Source organism: Chrysemys picta, chromosome 13 (assembly GCF_011386835.1).
Source record: "Chrysemys picta bellii isolate R12L10 chromosome 13, ASM1138683v2, whole genome shotgun sequence".
Classification (NCBI taxonomy): domain Eukaryota; kingdom Metazoa; phylum Chordata; order Testudines; family Emydidae; genus Chrysemys; species Chrysemys picta.
The window spans coordinates 48,692,385-48,715,861 of NC_088803.1; the positions used below are offsets into that span (position 1 = coordinate 48,692,385).

The 23,477-nt window shown below is 36.4% G+C and overlaps 1 protein-coding gene across 10 annotated transcripts in view; it reads right to left on the reverse strand.

Moving 5' to 3' along the window:
• Window positions 1-23,477, reverse strand: part of DIDO1 (death inducer-obliterator 1) — an 88,624-nt gene that overhangs the window by 38,960 nt on the left and 26,187 nt on the right. For 9 of the 10 annotated variants that reach the window (XM_005302892.5, XM_042858440.2, XM_042858439.2 and 6 more), the window contains 5 exons: window positions 20,713-20,823; window positions 14,359-15,238; window positions 13,765-14,083; window positions 7,606-7,812; window positions 6,574-6,799 (listed from right to left, as the gene is read on the reverse strand). In XM_005302892.5, the coding sequence (XP_005302949.1) occupies window positions 6,574-6,799; window positions 7,606-7,812; window positions 13,765-14,083; window positions 14,359-15,238; window positions 20,713-20,791 (1,711 nt within the window). In that variant the 5' untranslated portion in view covers window positions 20,792-20,823. Of the gene's footprint in view, window positions 1-2,512; window positions 6,800-7,605; window positions 7,813-13,764; window positions 14,084-14,358; window positions 15,239-20,712; window positions 20,824-23,477 lie in introns of those variants that run through there. The other variant, XM_065566139.1, reaches the window with a different exon arrangement.

A 23,477-nucleotide genomic window follows, 5' to 3' on the forward strand; every position in this document is an offset into this window, starting at 1 on the left:
AGTGATAGCCCTGTACTGTGCCATCTATTTCTTAGGCACTATTCTACAATGCTAGGGACTCATGGTGGACAAGTAATAACAGATCCCATGGAATGAGATAGGTTTGAATCAGGGGATTGGACAATCTCGATTATTCACTTGTGGGGACAAACAATGACAGGGTGGATCTTCTTTATCTGCCTAGGCAAAATGCCTCTGCCACTAGCTCTTAGGCCTTGGCGACATACAAACTTGTACTTATTTAACTACTAAAGGTATGTTTTAAAACTGGTTTAGTTAAACTAATGCAAGTGTACTAAACTAGTGCACGTACAAAGACATTCTTATTTCCCTTTGAAAATTTTTTTTGTTTAAATGAAACCTGTAGAACAAAATTAAGCTAAACCAAACTAAGCCACTCAAACGGAAATAAGCATCTAACAAACTTAACTACATGGTGCAAATCCCTGTCAACACTGCTACTGTGATTTAAGAGTAGCTTGTTTCAGTTTACTTTAAACCTGTTTCTAACAGTTTAAGATAAGCCAAAATAAAGGTACGTACAACCTTCTGCACTGGTTTAAACTAAATTTGTTTAAAAATCATCTTAAATTGAACTAGTCCAACTATAAAAAGCAACAGGGGGTCCTGTGGCACCTTTAAGACTAACAGAGGTATTGGAGCATAAGCTTTCGTGGGTGAATGCCCACTTCATCAGACGCCACTTCATCAGAGAGCAACTATGTGTAGACATGCTCTTAGTTAAAATGGCACAAGTCTGTGTGTAGATAAGGACTTATTCTTTTCCCTCTGCAGGGGTATTACAGGTTTTCATCCCACCTTGTCACCCTCCACTGCCATTATGTGTACAGTGCTCCTCTCTTCCAACCTTTCCTCTTTTTTACATTGTATGGTATATTTTCCTTTCCCTCCTCACCCATGCTACCTTCTACATTAAAATAAATAAATAAATAAATGAATAAAAATACAAGGGAATGTTGCAGAAGAACAATCATCACATGCACATCAGACTTTTGATTTTGGGCTCCCATCTCACTCCTGTCCTTTGACAATGTCTCTTCACTTTGTTACAGTTGTGTAGGAACAGAAGTAACCCAAAAGCCCTTTGTATCTGGAATCCTTTGATGACAACTTGTGTGAGTAAGCACTACTCAGCCTGTGGATAAGGCTCAGATCTAGACAGAGGCAATGATTACCCTAAGCCATAAAGGAGGCAAAGAAAAATGGAGGCAGGTAGTTAAAAGGAGGCTAATGTAATCAAGGGCAGAGTTTCACAAATGTTGCCCCCTTGCTTTCCAGTAGGAGGCACCATAAAGTTGTCTGTCCCCTAATCCAGTTGTAGGATGGGAGAAGAGATGTATGGCAAATTTTAGCCTGACAGAGCCCCTTTCAATGAACTATTTCTGCTATAAAGTCCAATTCATTAATAATTTATAAGAAATACTATCAAATAGAATATTGCAATTAATGGCTAAGAATTCATACTAAATTAGCTGCAACTTAGCTATAACTACTAAGTCAATAAATAGTTTATTGGCTTAGTGATAGAAAACTTAACTCGGTGACTTATATCAAGATCCAACATATGAATTTAAAATAGTTTAGGTTTAGTGTACACACTCGTTCATCTAATAAAATATATTTACTAGGTCTTGTAAGTTCTCCTCTTACTACCAAATGGAGTTAGGATTTTATATAAGTTATGTGTGCTGTGACACAGTTGATAAGTGAATAATCAGCTTTAAAGTTAGGATACAGGCAGACCGTTACCTTCCATTTTCTCCTCCTTCTGATTAATCTTCCAGCTTGAAAATGACGAAAGATTTGCAGCCGATTTCCACTTAAGTAAAAATGGCAAAAATTCATTTTCTCTTTCAAATGTTCTTCTACAATCAAAGAACCTGCATTGAAGTATTTAGATACGTGCATGTCGACATGCTACTAAATGAACTTTGGCATCAGCAAGTGGCCCAGCCACCACCCACACTGTTATTTATAATCAAAATGTTTGATATCTCCTCAAGTCTTCCGTTTCCCACATAGAAACACAGGAGATCTCTTCTGTAATTAGTGACCTTTACAAAAGATGTTAAATACCAATGAAGCAATTTAATTTTTTTCCCTCCAGTGGAAGGTAAGTTATGACTTTATATACTGAATTAAAAATGTAACAGTTGGCTAATTTGTCAGAAAGTAACATACTTCCTCTTATTTACTACAGGACCAATAATGAGAGAATTACTATTCATCATTGACATTCTTTAGATCCGTTCTGAGTCATTCTTTACTTTAAATCTTCATTTGACAATATTTCTCTGAAATTTTTGTTGTTGTAGATATGAACTCATTCAACTAAAAAAGGTAAAGCTTTATAAACCTTTCAGAATGTTGCTCAACTAAATATTATACAAGCAAAACTGAAAAATAAGACTGCACTCCTAGCCCACCTGACATATCAGGATATCAAAAGGCTCACATGACTAAAAGAAAAAAAAAAAACCCATCAATTCAGTACCAGTATTAAATCCTTGTGGTAGACCAGGACCACAGCTTTAATATAATATGCAGACTTTCCTTATTAAATATAAATCTGGATCCAGACATCCTTCAGATGTGTTTCTTATTTCAGGATCCATCATTTTTCATTTTACTGTGATTATCTATTTTGTACAAGTTTTCGAATACACTAGGCAAACAAGGGGCAGATCACACTTAAAAATATACATATAATTTACAATTCACTGTTAAGTTGAATGACAACCAGATATATCAGTGCCGTATGATCCGGAGCTCCATCTTCCATCTGGAGATTTTTTTTTTTTTATGAAGTGCACTGACAGTTCACTTATTCCGTTTATCTAAGAGAATCGCCCCCTGCCCCCACTATTAATTCTTACAAACTCAATGCATGACAGGACAAAAAATAAGGACAATAGCTCTTTTGTAGAGCCAAGTAAGCAATGGATAGTATCCTCCTTTGTGATCCCATATTTTTGATAAAAACCTTATGAATGAAATATCAAATTAATAGACTAAACTCCCTCCCTCAACATATGTATTAAAAAATTAACTCTTTTTAGAAATGCACGGTTATAAAACATGGCAGACGATTTTTAAAAGGCCATAACTTTATCAGGTTATTTTAGAAATCATTTTGTTGGGGCTGTGTTTTTCCTGCTTGAAAGATAATCCATTGGATAGACATTTATACTGTCTATTTTGCTATTTCATTTTACTTCTACTTTGACAAGCCCTGAAGCTTGAGGACTTTAACAACTATTTGATATAAACTGAAGGCTAAGGGTACAGTAAAGAATCATGTTCTGGCAAAAGCATTAAAATACTACAGATTCTCTCCTCCATGCCGAATCTGGATCTTTGAAAGCCCTTGTTTCACTTTCCCCAATCTCAATGACCCGTAGCCTTGTAGCAATTAAAAATTAAATTTGAAATACATTTTCTATATGTGTGGTAAACTGGATGCTATGAGTAAATGCGGATCAGCTACTAAAATAAACAGGCCTAATTTCTGAAAAAGAAAAAATATGTATATATTTACTTCCCCATAGCTGTACAGCCTAAATACTGCGTACATCTTCACAAATAAATAAAATGTATTATTATTCTTGTGGCATCATATGTGCATGATGCTTCCCAGTTAATTAGTACAGCTGAACCAATTTAAAGCCAATGATTTCCATTCAGACTGTTAAGATGTTAGACAGTGTAAATACAATACTCAGCCTGTATATTTCGGTGAATTAAAAAAAAAAGCCACTTGCAAGTAGGGCCTAATTTCTCACCACAACACAGTATGAATCTGAAAATCCAGGGGAATCTTGAAGCAGCCATTGTAGTGGGGGTTGGAGGGAGGAGGAGCAATCTTTAGAACTGTGTGTTGCGTGCTTCAAATAACCATGTTACAAGTGTTTCTTTATATGAACCAATTTCAAAGGAAGAGATCATTTTTATCATACAAGTGTACTGAATCCCACTCCTACCCAGATTATTTGTCAACATTTAACAGAGGACTGAAGGGGTTTGGCTCTCTCTGTCCTGCCACCCAATAAAATCACTGTAATGTTAAAGTGTAATGAAATCTTACATCCACCAGCTAGTGCAACAATATTTAGCATACAGTATAGCTGCATTTTATGCATGTGCCATATTGACTGAAGGAAAGACTAATTTAGGGTCTGAACAAAGACTGATCCTTCAACCCTCAGTCACTGAATTTACTCATTTGACTCCTGTAGGACAACGTGGGCAATTAAAGGTTCTTCGCATGAATAAGGATTTGCAGGATCAGGTCCTTAGCTTCAGGGTAGAGAGCACCTACTTAGGATACATTCCATTTCAGTTCAGTACAATGTAAATATATATATAAAACTATGTACACTGAACAGAATAAAGCATACACTACCTTACTTTTAAATTTTAACAATTTGTAGAAGTTCCCTAAACAAAGAAACTGTGATTGATGTTTCTTAGGAGACACTATGCAGCACTTAAATCATAAATTATTCTACCAGAGTTATCAACCAAAAATGAAAGAATCTTTTCCACATAAAAAAATTATATTTGGTAGTTTAGTAATGGTACAAACAGAATCCAAGACATTTGTAGAACTTACCTTAATTAGAGCAATCTAAAATTCCATCCCTATTGGCTGATTAGAGAACTCTTCATCTGGTATATACTGAATTGTCTTGTATTCATTAATAAGGCCTGGTCTACACACACATTTTGTACTGATTTAATTTTCAGTTAGGGATGTGCTATTCTGTCAAAACAGTTAAATCAGTGTAACCCCTAGTCAGGATACAGTTATATCTGAATAAAGGTACCTTATACCAATGTAGTGTTTTTCCCTTACAGAAATAAGCTATACTGATACAAGCAAATTTATACCGGTGTAGCTGCATCTACATTAACAGGGTTGTACCACATGCAATTATAGTAGTATATTATTATTAATTATTTGCATTACCGTTAAAGCAGATTTGTGTGTGTAGACAAGACATAAGAGTTCATAACGGGCCCCTTTTTACCTTTAATTTTAGACAGAAAAAAATACTGCTTTTTGAAACCTACAATGGTAATTTAAAATGCAACTCTGTAGTTGTTATGGGATATAAAGTATCAAAAACTATTAATTTAAATCAAGTAGGGGAAAAAAGTAATCTCCAGAACACTATAAATAGCATGTGTTAAGGCTGCATTTCTAAAAGAAGTGCAGTAAAATAGAGGGGGAAGTTTAAATTTAAATGCAATATACTACAGTATTCCTGAGACAGTCTAAAGAGTTGTGTATAATACTAAAGTAATTTTTCTGGGGAAATACTTGTGTTTTCTTTATGTTCAAAAGTTCTTTCACCTGAACAATCTAGGTCTCGAGATGAATTTCAAAATGGAAAGTATTCACTTGTTTTAAATGTATATTTGTCAAGTTAATATATAATTCATGTGTTTAATAACCAGGTCTACTTCTGAAAATAAAAATTAAACCCTGATAAAAGGTGGTTAATAAAAGCTGGGAGAAAAAGTAACATTTGCATTCATTAAATTTCAAATTGAGAAAATATCAGTCACTAGACATCTATTTATCATGTGTTTTGAAATGTGAATTGTATGATTTCACCTAAAATCCTATTACATTATAACACTATTTCACTGGAGTCAATCAAAAATGTAATAAAGTACAAAATCTATTTCACATTACAAATCAGTATTTACTTACCTTTATATGAGCTAACAAGAGGTTATGGATGCTATTCAGTACCTGCAAAATTATAATATGTAAGGCAAAATCTCTGCCTAACTTCCCTTTAGATGTCTCCTTGTGTGTGGATAATGTGTGAAATATGAATAACACAGAGATAACAAGGAAATAAAGACCACCTCCTCACTTAAGTAAAAGATGATCCTTAAAATATTTAAAGTAAGTAAATAAAACATCAGGAATCATAGAATCATAGACTCATAGAACTGGGAGGGACCTCGAGAAGTCATCTAGTCCAGTCCCCTGCATTCATGGCAGGACTAAGAAGGAGAAGTTGGATATACTTGACAGTTAAAAGCTGTCTGCAAAAATATAAAAGGTCTGTAACAAACCCTGTTGAAAAATCCCGTCTTGGCACTAGCAATGCAAATGCAAAACTTGAGAAGCAAGTGCCAAGGCTAGATGTATGATAATAAAATTTAAGTTAGTACAGTGAATTGTTGATAACAGGGGCATCTCGTGTAACTTACAATATTTTGATTTTAAGACGTGTATATCAATACTCACCTCCTCTGAGAACAGAAATGGTTATTGCCTTTGGAAAACATTTGGTAACTTACTCAGCAAGTTTACGTTCAGAAACCAGTTGCGTACACTTTGATATCAAAATTATAAATGAACCTTATAAAATTTCCCTGATATAAGTGTGTGTGAATCTTTGAAGGAGAGAAAATTTGTGTGTCATACTAAGAAAAAGATACCAAATTTCCTAATCTTACAGAGCCAAGAATGGATGGGTATTCAAATAAAATGTAAATGATTACTCAGGAATATCCCTATGCGATACATACATTTGAATAACAGTGAAGATGAAATGGCAGCAGTCTTTTCTGGCTTTACTGCATTGTAATTATGATCGCTTGCCCAGGATGGCGTGCTGTTTTCTGATGCCAGCTCTTTAGCAACTGGTTGGGTGTTTGCTTCAGTTTTAGGGGCTGTCACCATACTTTTCTTCATGTTAATCTCTTTTTTCTCAGGAGTTGGTTTCTTCTGGGAGGACAAAGGCTTAGTACCTGCCTGTATAATTAGTAGAACCTTAATTACTAATAGTAGTAATGACAGGAAGAGTTATCATGTTGCACATATTTAGTAACGAAAATATGTCTTCATAAATAATGAATAATTACAAATGCATTTCAGATTACATAGTTACAATACAAAATGGGTTTCTGACAAGTCTATAAAGCTAGGAGAAACGCATTAGCCTAGCAAGAGAGAGTGTTGAGTCTCTACTCATGAGCAGACTCTGCCAGCAAACTGAACACAGTTGTATTTATCATTAAATATACATAAATCTGCACATCCAGCTGTACCTGCCATGTTAACGTGGTTTCAGAGAGCTAAGTAATATGGATTTAAAAGGGCCTTTAAGAAATTCTCTTTCATTTCCTTACATGTGACACAAATCCCCTTGCATAGCCTGTCTCCCCATTCAAAAATAAACCTAAAAACTTTTAATCTAGGATAATATTAATAATTTTAACCTATGAATTAGCTTTAAAATATTCAATACTGTGGAAATTATTTCAGAAAAGCTGTACTGAAGTGTAGATCATTTAATAGCACCTATGCAAAGGAGTATTGTATTTTAACAACCTTTTCCTGTTTTCTTTTTTTAATCAGTAAGATTTAACTGAATTATCTTATTCTTTAATGTAGTTTTAGGTCATGAAAATGGCAAAACAAACAAAAGAGTGACTCTCTAATGTTAAATCTTGAAAACTAAATATATTTCTGTCTGCAAACTGTATAGCAACAAGCCACTGGTGCTTCAGGGAAAATGCTGCTGAAAAATTATTTTTTATTCAGGAACATGAGCTTACCTGCAGTGGAGATTTTAGAATTGTGGATCTCTCAGATTTTGATTTGATCCTCTCTTTTGGTTTTGGTTCTTTTCCTGCACTGAGAAATTTCATGGTGGCTGCAGCATGTTTGAGAATGCAGTCGTTACTGCAGTACACAGAATCAGGCTGAGCCACATTAGAACAGCCAGGACCAATGCACTTTGATGCACCAGGAGCTTCCATTACCTAAAGATTGAAGCACAGCAAGTTCCATTTTTTAACTAAAAAACGGTATATAACCAGTGATGAGGACTTATGAATTTAGCTAGTGCATCTTAAAAGCATAACACGATTTTTCAATCAATATCAGATTCCAGAGTGAACTACTGACACTATCCCATATCCAACTCTGCTGGCCTAAGGAGTTCATGCTTGCAAATTCAACACAAAACCAAAATATTTATATAATCATTAAAATATAAATAAGCCATAAGAAGGTCCATTTCATTTATATTTATTAAACAGAAAAGTACCACAGGCTTCAACACCTATTTCTCCTGGAGTTATTGATATCTAAAATGGAAAAGACCTACTGCATTAACCAGGCTGTCTCCCCAATAAGGCAGAATTGTTTTCTGCAGCACGTTTTATCCAGTCTTATTTAAAAGTTCCAAGTGACAGGACTACTGCCACTTCCCTAGGGAAACTCCACCACACCCTAATACTTACTTCCCACTGTCAGGATAGATATTTCCCAATACTAAATTTTCTCTCTTAGTTTCACCATAGTGTTTTACATGTAAATAAATCCTCTTCCTCCTCAGTGTTAACATATACCAATAACAGATGCCTCAGAAATATGATAGATCAGGTAACATCCTTAAAAGCCTACAAATATTTGATCATTGTGAGGTATAAGGAAAGGAATTTAAGTTTTCCTTCCTCTGTTTTCCCCTTTGTAAAATTAGGATAACATCAATTATCTATGCTTGCAAAGCACTCTTATATCTAAAGATGAGAAAAGCGATGTGACAAAATGGAAATATCCTGGACAAACCTTATGGAAATAATATAAACTTTACTGAATTACATTAAACTTTATTAAATTAGGTTTAATATCTTTGGGATCCATTATATTAAAAATGCAATTGTATATGTGTTATTATGAAATTGTATGCAACTCCTTTAGGGGGATGGAGATGCTAATATAATTCCTCTGGTTATCAGTCCTTTTGAAGCCATCCCCTAGATAGGTTTTGCATAAACTAATTCAAAATGGATTCTCCAGTGACTATCCAAAAATCCCTTCTTTGTCTGTTAAACAGACTGGGTTTAGACAGGCTCAGGGCCTCCTTCTTGATCCAGCAAACAGACAGGATCCTGGTCCACAGAGGGCCCCAAAGGACTGGGCCTTCTGAAGTCCCATAAGACTGTGTGCTTGTTCTGAGCTGAAGCTGTGATGAATTTGAAACCACAAGGAAACCCCTTGAGTGGGGTTTTGAAGGACTATTCCTGCCGGAAACCACATATGGGTTGGGGAGATCTCTGAGGTAAGCTTATTACCATCTCCATAGGTTCATTTGTTGTTTTTAATGTTTTCTTTGTGTGCTTTTAACCTTAAGAATAAAATAGGTATGCATAGGAAGTACTGTGTGTTGCCTTATAACTATGGGCAATTACTTGGTTATTAGTCTCTGATAAAAAGTAAGCAGGCCTGCTTAGGCAGAGTCTTTTGCTGGGATATCGCAGTATAGTTAGGGGACTGTGTGCCTGGAAATACACTGGGGTTAGACGGGAGTGGACACAGGTCACCACTCAAGAGAGATAACAGGTAGGGAGCTGGAAGCCTGAGATGAGTGCCCTTGCTGGGCCAGAGGGGAAATACCAGTGCAGCTACCCTGAGCTGACACACTATACTATTAATTTCTGTTGGCTTCTTCTTGCCTCTCCTCATTTTGTCAAAATGTTTCGGGTAATGTGACCACAACACAACGTAAGATTCTACGCAAAGTCACAACAAAGTGAAGGAGGGGAAGAAAGAGAGAGAAATTATTAGCTCTGCACATGCAATCCAAAATTGCACTGGCCTTTTTCACTGCCCTATCATGTTACAAACTCTTGCATTAACTTGTATGTTCTCCAACTGAGTCATAGTTTGTCATTTTCTCCCCTAGTTCCTCATCTCTCTAAAGCCCTTCCTTTTATATCTCAGTCCTCACTGGTTGCTCCCTCTTTCTGATCATTAGTGAAGATGTTAAATAAGAACAGGCCTAATACCCAATATTGCAATACTCCATTAGACAGCTCTCCCCAACTCAATATATTGTAGTTTATAATTAATATTTGTTTTCAATCCGCATGACAGTGTTGCTACACAGACCAATTTCAATTAAGATTTACTGAGACACAAGTAGTGCTTATCTAAAATACAAATACCATAAAATTTATTTTGTAGAGATAAATATTGTTCTTCAAGATAATTCTCTACAAATGCCCATGTTCACATCTGATTATGTCCGCATACAGCGGGAGAAAAATATTACAAGAATTAATACATAAGTGCTTCCTAGGAGGCATCTTACATTTTAAATATCTAACAAGTCCAGTTGTAGTGTGTCACAAATAACTATTAAAGGCCCAATCCTGCACCACTGAAGTCAGTGGTGAAAAATCCATTTTTTCAATGGTATAGGATCAGGGTATAAGCACCAAGCTTTCCTGAATGTCATGGCATTTTGATTAAAGTATTAATTAGCTGCGATGTTTGTTACAAGAATTTGAATTATTTAAAATAAACAATCTGTAGAATACAGCTCAAAATACAATGCATGAAAAATGCTACTGACATAATGTTACTCTTCTTAAGTGGTAATGGCCATCTTGTTGACATCTTTTCAGTGTTCCTGAAAATTCAACCTTAAAGTAGGATTCTACTCTGAGGAGTGATAATAAGTGATTGTGAGGTTCCAAGTTTATTTCCTATAATTATTTCTGTATCAAGTGTGTTCCGTGTACAATTAAATCCCCCCCACCAATGCTTGTTTTATAAACTCTACTTTCACTCAAGTCAAATTGGAGTTATTCCTCTTCACGCATCATCAACAGTACTAAAAGCTTTGCATGCCAAATTAGACTTTTAGTACAACCCCACTGTTGTCAAATCATGCCCACACTGAAGCCTGTGCAACTTATTACACAGGGTTTATTTTGACACAAAAATTAACACATCCGACACTGAATGCACGAGGATCAGGTCTGTTGAGTAAGAAGGTGTCACTTTTGCATACTCATCCTTTACAGTAGAGACTAACCGAAAGAAAGTTTGGGAAAAGAATTTAATAGTATATAAAAGTTAGTGGGTGGGTGAATGGCAAAACTTCCATTTACTTCAATAGAGTCAAGATTTCACCCATTACCCTCTGTTTGCCAGAAACTGGGACTGGATGACAGGGGATTGATCACTTGATGATTACCTGTTCTGTTCATTCCCTCTTGGGCACCTGGCATTGGCAACTGTCGGAAGACACTGGGCTAGATGGACTTTTGGTCTGACCCAGTATGGCCGTTCTTATGTTCACTATTTACACTAAAATTATCTGTGAAACTATTTCTAAATTTTACAAAACATTGGGGTACCATCAAAAGCAATTAAATATCACTGTCCTAAAAATGAAGCACCCCTCAAAATGTAGTCACAGGAAAAATTCTACTGAATTTTCTCTGCCATGGTTCACAAACGAAACTGGGCTTTGAATAAAAAAACCCACGTTTAAAGAAGATACGAAATGTTGACATTAAAGAATCATGATGTTTTCCATAACTCCCCCCAGCTTTTCCAATAGATTAAAAGGACAGCACAAGAGAATACACATATATACTGACTTATAACACTGAAATATAAAATGAAGAATTGCTAATGGTAAGATTAAGAGCTTAATAAGAGCTGTGATAATTACAAATCATTAAAAATATAGCTAAGGATAGTGAATGAGTACAAATGAGGTAACACTTAGGTCAAGGTCCTGTTGCCATACTTGTGGTTTTGCCAATTCTTCTTTTACACAGACTTGGTCATCTGTTTAAAATGATGTTATTGCTGACAGAACCAAATTAACGTGTCGCACAGGAAGTTTTGGGCTGAAAATAGACAACAAGAAGCCCTTTTTCTGGTAAGACACAGGTCAGGGTGACAAAAAACCACCATGACATTGTAACTGAAAAACCACCAGAAAAAAATGCAGAAGTTGGGTAACTGAAGCCTGTGCATGCACAACGTATGGGTTACCTAAAACTAGGGAGGTCAAGCGATTAAAAAAATTAATCACGATTAATCTTGAGATTAAAAAAAATTAATTGCAATTAATCGCAGTTTTAATCTCACGTTAAACAACATTAGAATACCATTTATTTAAATATTTTTGGGGTTTCTATATTTTCAAATACAGGGTCAGGGCTTGGGGCTCTGGGCTTCAGCACCTTCCCCCTAGAAAGCTGTGGACTGAAGCTTCAGCCCCCGCACCACCGATGCCTCCCAACACACCCACAGGTATACAATTAACATGTTAAAAAAAATTAACGCATTAATTTTGCTTTCAGTTAATCGCAGGCATTAACTGCAATTAATTGACAGCCCTACCTAAAACCCAAAGGGTTTGTGTGTTAAAAAATAAACTGGATAAAGATTTAGTAATCTATAATATAGAAATGTATAAGAGACCCATGTGAACATGGGACCAAACAGGAGAAAAACTGGAAAAGAGACTGAAGGACTAGACCAGGAGATAAGAGAAGGCGACGATTATCATGGAAGAACTTCCTGGTGCCCTGGAATTTGGTAACTTGGGCCCATTAAACAATTCCATCTTATCTGTTATTATTTGTCTGGAATAAATGCATGTTCAGACACTATAAATGACAATAATTCCATCTAAAATTGTATAAATAAAGGCAAAAATTGATTAAAGCTGAAATTTGGTTGGACCTGTTACTGTTTCCCAATTTTTATGCCCAACACAAAATTAAATATCAGCATATGGGAAATGATATATTAAAAACTTTTTTAGTATTTTATGTTAAATCTGCACACATATATTGAAGATAACTGTAATTTTAAAGTTGTTAGAATATATCTGAAAAAGTGTTTGTTTTTTTTAATTTACAAGTATTTTGCTGAAAATGTCACTCCAAAGTCTACAAGCATTGTGCCAATGGCGGGCTTCAATAGAACATCTCTGATGCTAGCCAACATTTATAGGAAATGGTATTCCTGTCCAACCATTAAAATGCACACAAACCCATAAAATAAATTATTGCAGTGTGCTGTCAGCAAGTATGTAAGATTTTTTTTTTTAAACTTGCTAAAAAGAGAAATAAAGTACAGATGACAGTCAAGGAGGATGCCTGTGCTTGCAAATACTAAAATAGCACCAGCAGCAGAAAGGTCAATTACTATGGCATTAAAAGGTTTAAACTAGTTTAAATTCAAGTTAAGAGGCTTTTTGCTTGCATTTAGAATGGCATACAGACTAGCTAATATAAACAAAGTTCCTGTAATAATTGTATGTAGAAACTGGCAACAATTTGGAAGGATTTTTTTTTAATTAATTATATTTTCAGAGTCATTTTAAAAAAATAAAGTTTATCAATCCCCCTTTTCTGTGTATGAAGAGCTTCAAGAAATAAGGTCAAAACACAATGTCAAAGATTGTCTGGAAGTACACAGGACAGCTTGAATGTGTAAAGGCACACAAGTTTGCCAATAATAACTGGACACCTACAGTGAAAAATAAAATAATTGATAGTTATTAGAAAAAGGCAATTTTAAAATAAAGACATGCCAATTTCAGAATTTTAAGGGTCTTTATGAAAGAACGGGAATTCAACCAGTGTCTTGATTACCCAAATAAAAGAATAACAGATGCATACACATGATTAGGGTATTTTCCTTATCCTGATGTGTATGATTTGTAAATTTCAGTCCTTCAAAAATTAAAAAAAAATATCCTAATGATTGTGACATTCCACTCATTCAGTTCTGGATCAAAATCTTTACTTATAAATCAGAAAGATACAAACAGCAAATATCTTTAAAACAAAAATTTAGCAGCTTTGTTTTATATAAAAATATGTTGCAGCCCATAGATAAACTAATGCCTCAACACATTCAATAGAACAAGAGACAACAACTAAAATACTTACAGGTTGAAATATCTTGAGTTTTTTCTTCCCACTTGGATTTGCAGCTTTTTCAATCCTACCCTTGATTCCTTGATCCTCACTGGACTTTTGTTCGACTGTTCCTACACTTGTGAGCTCTGTGCCATCCACGTTTACATGCCTTGATTTAGTTTCTTGCTGATCTGTTTCTGAAACTGTCTCATCCTGCCCCTGCAGAATGGTGCAATTTGGGCAGATATAGTCCTCCCCATTCCTTTCCAATAGTCGCCCACGAGCCTCAGAAATCCCCACACAGTCACCATGAAACCATTCCTCACACCTATCACAACAAATCATAAACCTGAAAATAAAGAACAAGTGATTAAAAAATAAAATACTGAAAAACTCAAAAACAAAAAAGTCCTTGTAATTTTGTCAGGAAGCCGGTTGCTTCGTATAACTGATTAATTTATTAGGTTACCCTATTACTTACATCCCCATGAAGTTGCAACAGAAAAAACATTTTTATAGACACCTGGCAATGAAATCTTTGGTAGTAGGCTTATTTCCTGTGGAGGATTCTCTATTACTTGTACAGTATTTTTAGACAATACTTTGCATATGTATATAGCCCACCTGTTATTATGAGGCTGGTGACAGATACAGTACAGTGTATTTGGGTCATAAATCTCAGACTCGGATTTGCTTTTTGTGAACTCTTCAGATTCTTCGTCTTTGATCTCTTTTGTTGCCAGGGCAGGTTTTATTTCCTTCTTAACCTGAAGATCTTCAGTATGTTCCTCAGGCACAATTACTTGATTTCCAGTCTCAGTGCAATCAGTAGACTCAGGTTCTTGTTTGACAGGCAGCTCAGTCTTAACTTGATTTCCTGCCTGGACATCAACTGTTTCTGTAGGATTTTGTTCTAGGTGTTTTTTCCTGAGGCGGTTCTGTATCTCTTTCAATGTCAATTCTGCAGGTTTTTGTTCAATGCGTTTGTTTCTTAGACGATTTTGTAGTTCTTTCAGCGTCAATCCATCACTATCACTATCAGAGGTATCATCATCATCATCATTTTTTGCACCCCTGCTTTCCAAGACTGGCTGATCCTTATTGTCTTTAGAGTCACTCTTCCGAGTGCCAGGTTTTATATCTGGAGTGCTCTCCACGCTGCCTTCAGAGGCAGTCTCCACATCTGTAACCGGACAGGATGCTGGTTCACTTGAATCTTCAAGAGCAGTAGGAACATTCTTTCTACCTCTACGTCTTACTGTTGTAAGAAATTCTTCCACTCTTTCAGTACGCTTGGGTTGCCGTCCGCTACGCCGGAGGGACAAGCTTTGTTGCTGCTGTGGTTGTTGTTCACTAGTGTCCACATCAACATCTCCTGCCCCTTCTCGTTTGGCAATTGTAGTCCTTCGAAATCCCCATGTTTTCTTGAACTCCTTACTTGTGGGCTTGATAGCTTTTTGTTCGTCCTCATTGCTTTGCTCACCTTTATCATCCAAAACTGATGCTAAAAATAAAAGTAAAATTATGAAACTGATACTTCCTCATTTAGGATCACAGCTGACACTTTTTTTTCCCCTAACAAATCTTTCAAAATGCCATTATGTTTTCTTTGTGAGAGTAGATATATACACATGTTAAATGTTGTATGCTAGATGATTACTTAATAGCTCTGAACACAACAAAGAACACACTTTTTCTCAAAGTTCCTATTGGCTGTGATTTTAGTGATCGCTGTCAATCTAATTAAGCAATATGCGATTCCCCACTTCAATTTTTGATCATAATGAAAATTAAGCCACCCTTCCTGTTCACATGACAACTACACTCTAGTGTTCCACCTCACAGCAGAAGTAGTTTACTGTCCCATCTAACACTAAGTCAACATAATCCAGAAGCTAGGAATTGCTCATGCAGTGCATCCCCTTTTTTCCTAGATGCTTATAATATTCCAAGCTCTTGCTGGCCTGGTATAACACAAGCCAAAATAGAGAAAGAACAGGTTAAAGACTATTTAGATACGTTAGATATATTCAAGTCAGCAGGGCCTGATGAAATTCATCCTAGAATACTTAAGGAACTAGCTGAAGCAAGCTTGGAATGCTAGCAATTATCTTTAAGAACTTATGGAGGATGGGTGAAGTCCCAGCAGACTGGAAAACAGTAAACACCGTACCTATCTTTTAAAAGGGGAACAAAGAAGACCTGGGGAATTATAGAGCTGTCAGCCTAAATTAAATACCTGGAAAGAAACTGGGACAAATTATTAAACAAATAATTTCCCTAGAAGATGATAGGGTTATAAGAAATAGCCAGCATGGATTTGTGAAAGCCAAACTAATCTGCAGCAAGAGAGTTTTACATTAGAGATTGGGAAAATCTTTTTAAGTATATGAATAATTAAACACTAGAATAGGCTTCCAAAGGAGGTTGTAGAGTTCACATCACTGGAGGTTGTGGAATTCATGTCATTGGCGGTTTTAAAGAACAGGTTAAACAAACCGTTAGCTGGTAAGATCTAGATTTACTTGGTCCTGCCTCAGTGCAGGAGAGCTGGACTTGATGGCTTCTCGAGATCCCTTCCAGCCTACATTTCTCTCTCTCGCCTCATCTCCCCCCATTTATTTAGGATGTTTTAACAAGTTTCCAATCAGTACCATGTAAATATAAGAAAAAAACAATCATTATAAAAGCTTGCTTTTGTTTAGAGAGATATTATACAGGAATATAACCATCAGATCTTTCTATTCAACAGGGTGTTACCATATTACAGAGTGAGCATCACAACACCTATAATTTGTTGTTTCTAGTGATTTTATTAAATTGAATGAAATCACTATACACACATTTAACAGACCAAGCATGTCTATCAAATGTTAATATTCAAAAAAACTGGACAGGTGTGCTGGTTTATTTGCAGGTCAATGTACTCTGAGTAATGAATAAAAGGTAAGCAAATATTTATCTGTCCTCTCTATTTTCCTGGGCATGTAATGGGTATGTTAACTTTTTCATAACCACGACCTTCCATATTTACTTTTAACCATTTCTCTATGATTGGACTATTTTTCTTTTTCCAGTGAGAGGCTACCAATATTCGAGCAAGTAACTAGCAGATGAGAAATTAATTCTTCATTTCTTCTTGTGTGACCAGTTCTGCTAGGAAGCCTCCTAGGAGGATTACCACGGGATCATAAATATCCACCAACTATGGTATTTAGTTATGGACTGCATCCCAATATTCTCTAGTGACTGGATATGACCACCACATATGCCTAGGGAGGTTGTGGAATCTCAGTCATTGGAGGGTTTTTTTACGTACAGGTTAGACAAACACCAGTTAGGAATGATCTAGTTATTACTTAGTCCTGCCTTGAGTGCAGAGTCCTAGATTTCTATGATATATGCATAAAGTGTGTGTGTGTGTGTGTGTGTGTGTGTGTGTGTGTGTGTGTGTGTGAGTGTGAGTGTGAGTGTGAGTGTGAGTGTGAGTGTGAGTGTGAGTGTGAGTGTGAGTGTGAGTGTGAGTGTGAGAGAGAGAGAGAGAGAAAAAAAAACCTGATTGGTGCCAGGTACTACTGATACAGTATCTTACAGAAATTTTCTTCTATTGTGCTACAGACTGAGGTCGCTAGACCTCTTTTACTCTGGGGTAATTTGTCTACCCAGATCCTTTTCCCATGGTGTCATATGCTGCAATTTTTTTCCTTAGGAAAGTTGTCTGCAAAGATCAATATAAATTATAAAGTTTCCTAATTGACCAAATGCTACCACATCTATTAAAATTAGCTTTCTATACAAAACAGGTTTTCTAGAAAAGTGAGAAACATAATTTCTGACTTTAAAGTACTGGTATCAGGGGAGAGTGGGCCAATTAAAACTACTTTTGACCTCTAAATAACTTAGAAAAGTTTGTTTTACCGAATAGCTGGCCAACTGTGTTACAAGGCTCTCCCAATCTCTCAGGTTGGTGATTTGCGTTAAAATCTGGATATTTGCAATGGGTGTCACTGGTGAGGGGAAAGAACTTATCTCTAGTTCTATCCCAAACCCATACAATAGCATTTGCTAAAGGATGTGAGTACATTTCTGGAAGGAGTGATTTATTATTAATCCATGGTAGTCTAGCAATGTTTATAATGCAGCAATTTTCTTGTTCAATAAACCAGCCCTATATTTCTCTGATTTTATAACCTAAATCTTTTAAAAACAATGTGTGACATCCTGGCCCCATTGAAGTAAAGGAAAAAAACTCCCATTGATTTCAACAGAGTCAGGATTTCACAAAAGGTCTCCTACATGCCAAGAGGATGCTGCACCACCATGCCTTAAAGCCACTCCAAAAGACTACAATAATATTTTAATCAGTTTTTCTTTTAAAACAGAGGTTTTTATTTTAATTTGAATCAATGGTTTTTATTTTCAACAATAAAGTCAGAAAAATATATCCGGTGTTTCTGAGACTTTTAAATTACACTTTAAAATGAATCCGAAAAGGTAAAATAGATTGAATCATTTGATGGCAGTATCATCCCTTCTTATCTTTGATAGGCTCTTCATAGCAGGAACTCCCGCTTTCTATGCATTTGTACAGTGCCTAGCATAACAGACCTCCATCTTGGTTAGGGCTTCTAGGTGCTATCATAACAAAAAAAACCACTAATATGTCTTAAGGCAGCAGAAAACCTAGAGCCAAATCTTTGATAAAAACCCAAAGTCATGAATGTGATAGCAGCTCCAATCTAGCTTTTTCGTGCATGTGAAATGAATTAAAGACATCACAGAACAGAGACTTACAACACCATTAACCTAAAGATAAAAGATGAATAACTAGTGATCAGATAATTCTTCATCCCACCTATCTTCACATAGCATCACTCCTTTTAGTGGCTATCTGCTAAAGAACATCAACTTTTTTCTCTTTTTGAAGTGCCCGACTAATGTTCTGGGAACTCTACGAAAAACAACCAGCAAAACTCAATAGCTTAAAGAAACAAAACAAACAAACAAAAAAACTATAAATGATCATTCATCTCCCAAAACAAATTACATCACTTTTACAACTAGTTAGCTTTAACACAATCAACTGTCATCCACACTGAATCTAGGCAAGCCTAAGAAAACAGTATCATCTGGTAGAATGCACTGAAGATCCCCAGATCCAGAGTCTGGCAGAACAAAAGATGATTAAGGTGAAGTCAAGGACTCCTCAAAGGCCCAGCTGCTAACCATCGCTGTCTGAACCAGCAGGTTGTTAGGTTCAAGCCTGTCAGCCAATCACAATTGCTGCAGTATTACATGAGGAGAAAGGCAGTTTTGCAAGCAATTAAATGCAAGTCACAAGTCAATAACATTTAAAAACAAAAAACAAAACACCTTACCTGTTATGACCAAATCTCTCCCCAGTCAACCAGTGAATTAGAATTTGGATGTATTTATATGTGTATGTCTACTAGCATTATAAATCCCTTAGGGCAGTGACCATGTCTCACTCTCTTGTTTTGTACAGTTAACATCACATTGATGGGATTTGACACTAAGTCTCATATCCTTCATAGAGATAGTATGATAGGATTATGGCATAACTATGATGTATTTTATACAAGATATGTCATGTGAGATCTCATTGTAAAGGTTATAATTTACTGAATACAATTATCCTATTTGTATGCATGTTTCATTTTGGTATCTGAAGTTAAGAATATTGTCTATGTATCTATTACAAACGTGTTTACACCTGGGGAATGCCCACTATGCAAAAGTCTAGACGGCTGGCTGGAAACGGCCCATTCCCATTCAAGTCAATGGACCATTAAGAACAATAGGTCTTAGAAGAAGCTAATCTCCCACCAGGGAGACCAAGGTTTCCTGAGGACAGTACAAACAGCCTCCAGGTCATGGCTGTTATGACACTACAGGGGCATGTAACCAGATCACATAGTACTGGACTCCATCTTGGAATACCAGTGTTTTTCCACTGAAAGACGGAACCAAGCTTGAAGACAAAGGATTCCCACCATATAAAAAAGCTATTTAAGGCAGGGGAGTGACATCATCGTGGTTCTTCACTGACTCCCCGCCCAAAGGAGACTCTTGGAAACACCTGAGGAACAAGAACTGAACTGGGGAGAAGTGCTGGACCCAGGCTAGAGGGGTTTCTAGCCTGTGAAAGGAATACCTGGGGTTCTTAAGCTGCAAGCAAGTGCAGCTTGCCCCTTAAGAGCCTGCAGCCAGCTTAAATCAACATTTACAGTAAGAGTTTGCTACTCATATCCAATCTCTTTAGTATATTAAGCTTAGATTGTGTTTTTGTTTATTTGCTAGGTAACTTGCTTTGATCTGTTTGCTATCCCTTATAATCACTCAAAATCATCTTTTGAAGTTAATAAATTTGCTTTTGCTTCATCTTAGACCAGTGTGTGGGAGTTATGCCTTGAGGAAAAAAGCTCTTGTATATTTTCTTTTCACACTGAGGGAGGGAGCGAATTTCATGAGCTTACACTGTACAGATCACTGTGCAGTGCAAGATGGTATAATTTTGGGTTTACAGTCTTGGGGTGGGGGGTGGGGGCGTTCTTGAGCAGCTGGGCAGTTCCTTAGCTATAGCCGCTACATGCAGAACTGATCACGGCAGCCTGTAAGTTCTGCAGCTAGGTGTGTGTATGCTGGTGAAAGAGCAAGCTTGGAGAGCTTGCCATCTTATCACAGCACCATACTGTGAAAGGGAGCCCAGGCTGGTGGGTATGGGGGGCTCAGTGGTACCCCAGTTGCAGGTGGCACCCTGGGGGGAACCCATCACAGGGGCTCCTAAATAAAAATATTCTTTATATTCTTAAAAGTGAATCCACACATTAACATATTGTACTCCTCCTCAGAGATAATTTGAGTAAATAGTGAAAAAACTTCTTTTGGTTAAGAAACACACCGATTGGATATGTTAGCGAGATTTCTGCTCAATATAAAGGAAGAAAACGGACTTACCAGGAGAACGGTTTTCCATGTTACCAAGACTGGATTCAGATTCAAGTGCCACAGACCGTGCACTTACAACTTGTTCCATAATAGGGACACCACCATTCCCAAAGTGCAGCTCTAAAAATAAACGTAAGACTCAGAATTTAATTGCTTTGACCTGGAGATTCTGTTGCATCTATTAATAACAAGAGATTTAATGTAGAAAAATCTGTCACAGTGTAAAATTATGAGTATCTAAACATGTAGGTAATTAATTTTTGACCCCAAATGAATACCAGAAACAAAAAGATCTCAAATTTACTCGAAGTGGTAAATTGTACGGCACATTTTTGGATATAGCACGCACATGCACTACTAACTTGATTCCAAATTTTTGCAAATTGCTTAGCAACAAAAGAATAAAAGCTGAGGTATATAACTCAACTACTCAAAATAACCTATGCTATCAACTATTTTAAATGTTTCATTTAAAGGAACACAGTTGAGGGTGTTTAATCCTAAACTTCAGGTATTACAAAACTAAAGCTTTTAGGACTTAAAGTTAAATATATATATATGTATATATGGATTTGAACTTGAAAAGTATGTCTCAATGCAAAAGTAATTTATTGATACAGTTAAAAGTGCCAGAATACAGAAGTAGAACTAAATGACACTGTACATTTTAATTATAGTGTCACTACCATGACACTTCGAAAACTTCCACAAATACATACCAAATAAGTTATAATGGAATGGTCGCTCTCAGTGTTGTTAAAACTCCAGAATTTACAAGATGACATGTAAGCCTTGCAAGACAATACACTGGATGTAATTATTACCCCAGTTACAATCAAATCCCAATTATTGTTCCAACAATCTTGTCTAATAATAGTCGTGTATAAAAATGTGTGTACGGTGGAACCAGAATACTGAATTATAAACATGTTTCCTTGTTTTTCATACCAAAACCTGACTCTTGTATAAGTATCCAGAGTTGTGAAAATGCAAGTGGATTGTCTAGAAGCCTCCAGCTACCTTAGTCCATAAGCAGCTATGAATATTTTATAAGACCCTATTAAATTAAAATATAAAAGTAGGAACCATGTCAGCTGAAAAGAAAAATAAATTAAATTAAACTCCCACAAGATTATTCAGATTTGGGGTGAGGAAATGCAGAATGGTAATTTATTTCTAGCATCCCTGGCTAGCACCTATAACTTTATCAATACCTCACGGAGTTCATAAATACACACAAAATGAAAAATTTAAATTAAAACATTATTTTCTAAAATGAATTATTACTCAAGCAAACTATGACTTTCTCTTGAACTCTGAAATCAGGATGAACTGTTACTGAAGCCTACAAGCTATGCCAACATATGGAACATATTAAAAACAAAAAACAAAAAACAGAAGACAAAAAATATTCAGGAACAGATTCTCCACTTTGATAAAGAGGAGAGAGGTGGTTGCTGTAACCCAGTTATGGTTCCCTGACCCCCAGTTGTTCATTCTCAGGAGAATTAGAGCAAGAGAAGGGCTATTTAGTTTCTCTAACTTCTGCCACTGTAAAAGGCTCAGGATCAGGCATAGTTCAGTTCCACCATGCACCTGCCTTGCCCACTACATGCCCTAACACATTCCCTCCCTTCCCTTACATCTTTCTACCAGTAGAGAGTAACCCTCCACAAAGGGAACTGTCACCAGCTATCTCTAGCTATTTTAAAAGCCAATTTAAATTACCATGGCTAACAGAAACTCATGTTGACAGATGGAGTTTCCCTGGGTAAGCTGTTGACCCTTGACTTAGTGGTTCTTTTTGGCATGTCATAGAAAAGGGGAGGACGACAATTTCAAAGGTAGAAAAAACATTGTCTCAGAGTACAGAATGGGGCGGATGCTTTCTTCTGGAAAATTTTGCTCAAAGCAGCACAGAATTGGCCTAATAGCCAATTTTGAGAAATGCATTAAGGGGCATTGCTGGGTCACACAGAACTGGAAGTTGGATCTTCTTGTCTTGGCATTTTGTTTGCAGAGAGATCCCATCTTGAACTCCAATCTTTCTTATCAACAGAAAAAAAGAGCAGTAGAGACTCCATTCTGCTGGTTCTGTTTTGTGCCTACTTAGCCAATCAGATGCTGTATTTAGATTCGACTTGATATGCAGGGCCCAAATATATTACATATTATTGCTGCCCCGGAACAGGAGGGACCTTTCTTCTTGGTGCAAACATCATGACCTGGTCTTCTGTTCGTATAGTGTTGTCTGTCATTATTAGGATATGTTGAAGTTCCGTTTATTTGTGCAGTACAAGAAAAGCTAATCAAATGTCTCAGAGCTCTAGCCAGTTCATCATCTTCATCATTTCTTTCTGTGACCATCTCCCCAAAGTGATGTGAAAGATGTGCTCCCCCAACAAAAAGTGTTCTTTCCATCCATAATAAACACAGTTCTATCCAATTCATCATTTGGGTGTCCAGTCACAAATCACCAGGCTAGATGAACATGTCCTTAGGGGCATTCTATTTGCAAAGGGGGTGAAGAACATCTGATGGAAAGGGTGGCAAGAATCTTTGAAGTGGATATATGAGAAATGTTGCCAGCTCAGCAGATCTAACAAATCAGATTACCTAGCAAACTCGATAATATTTTGAAAGCTAGAGGCTGTTCTCAGACATGGCATATAACTTCCTTTATTTTGTTCTCTCCCCCTGGGAAGAAACATCCTTTGAAGTTTGGTTCTGAGAGTGACTTCAAAGTTCTGAATGGTTTGAGTGGGATTAAGCAG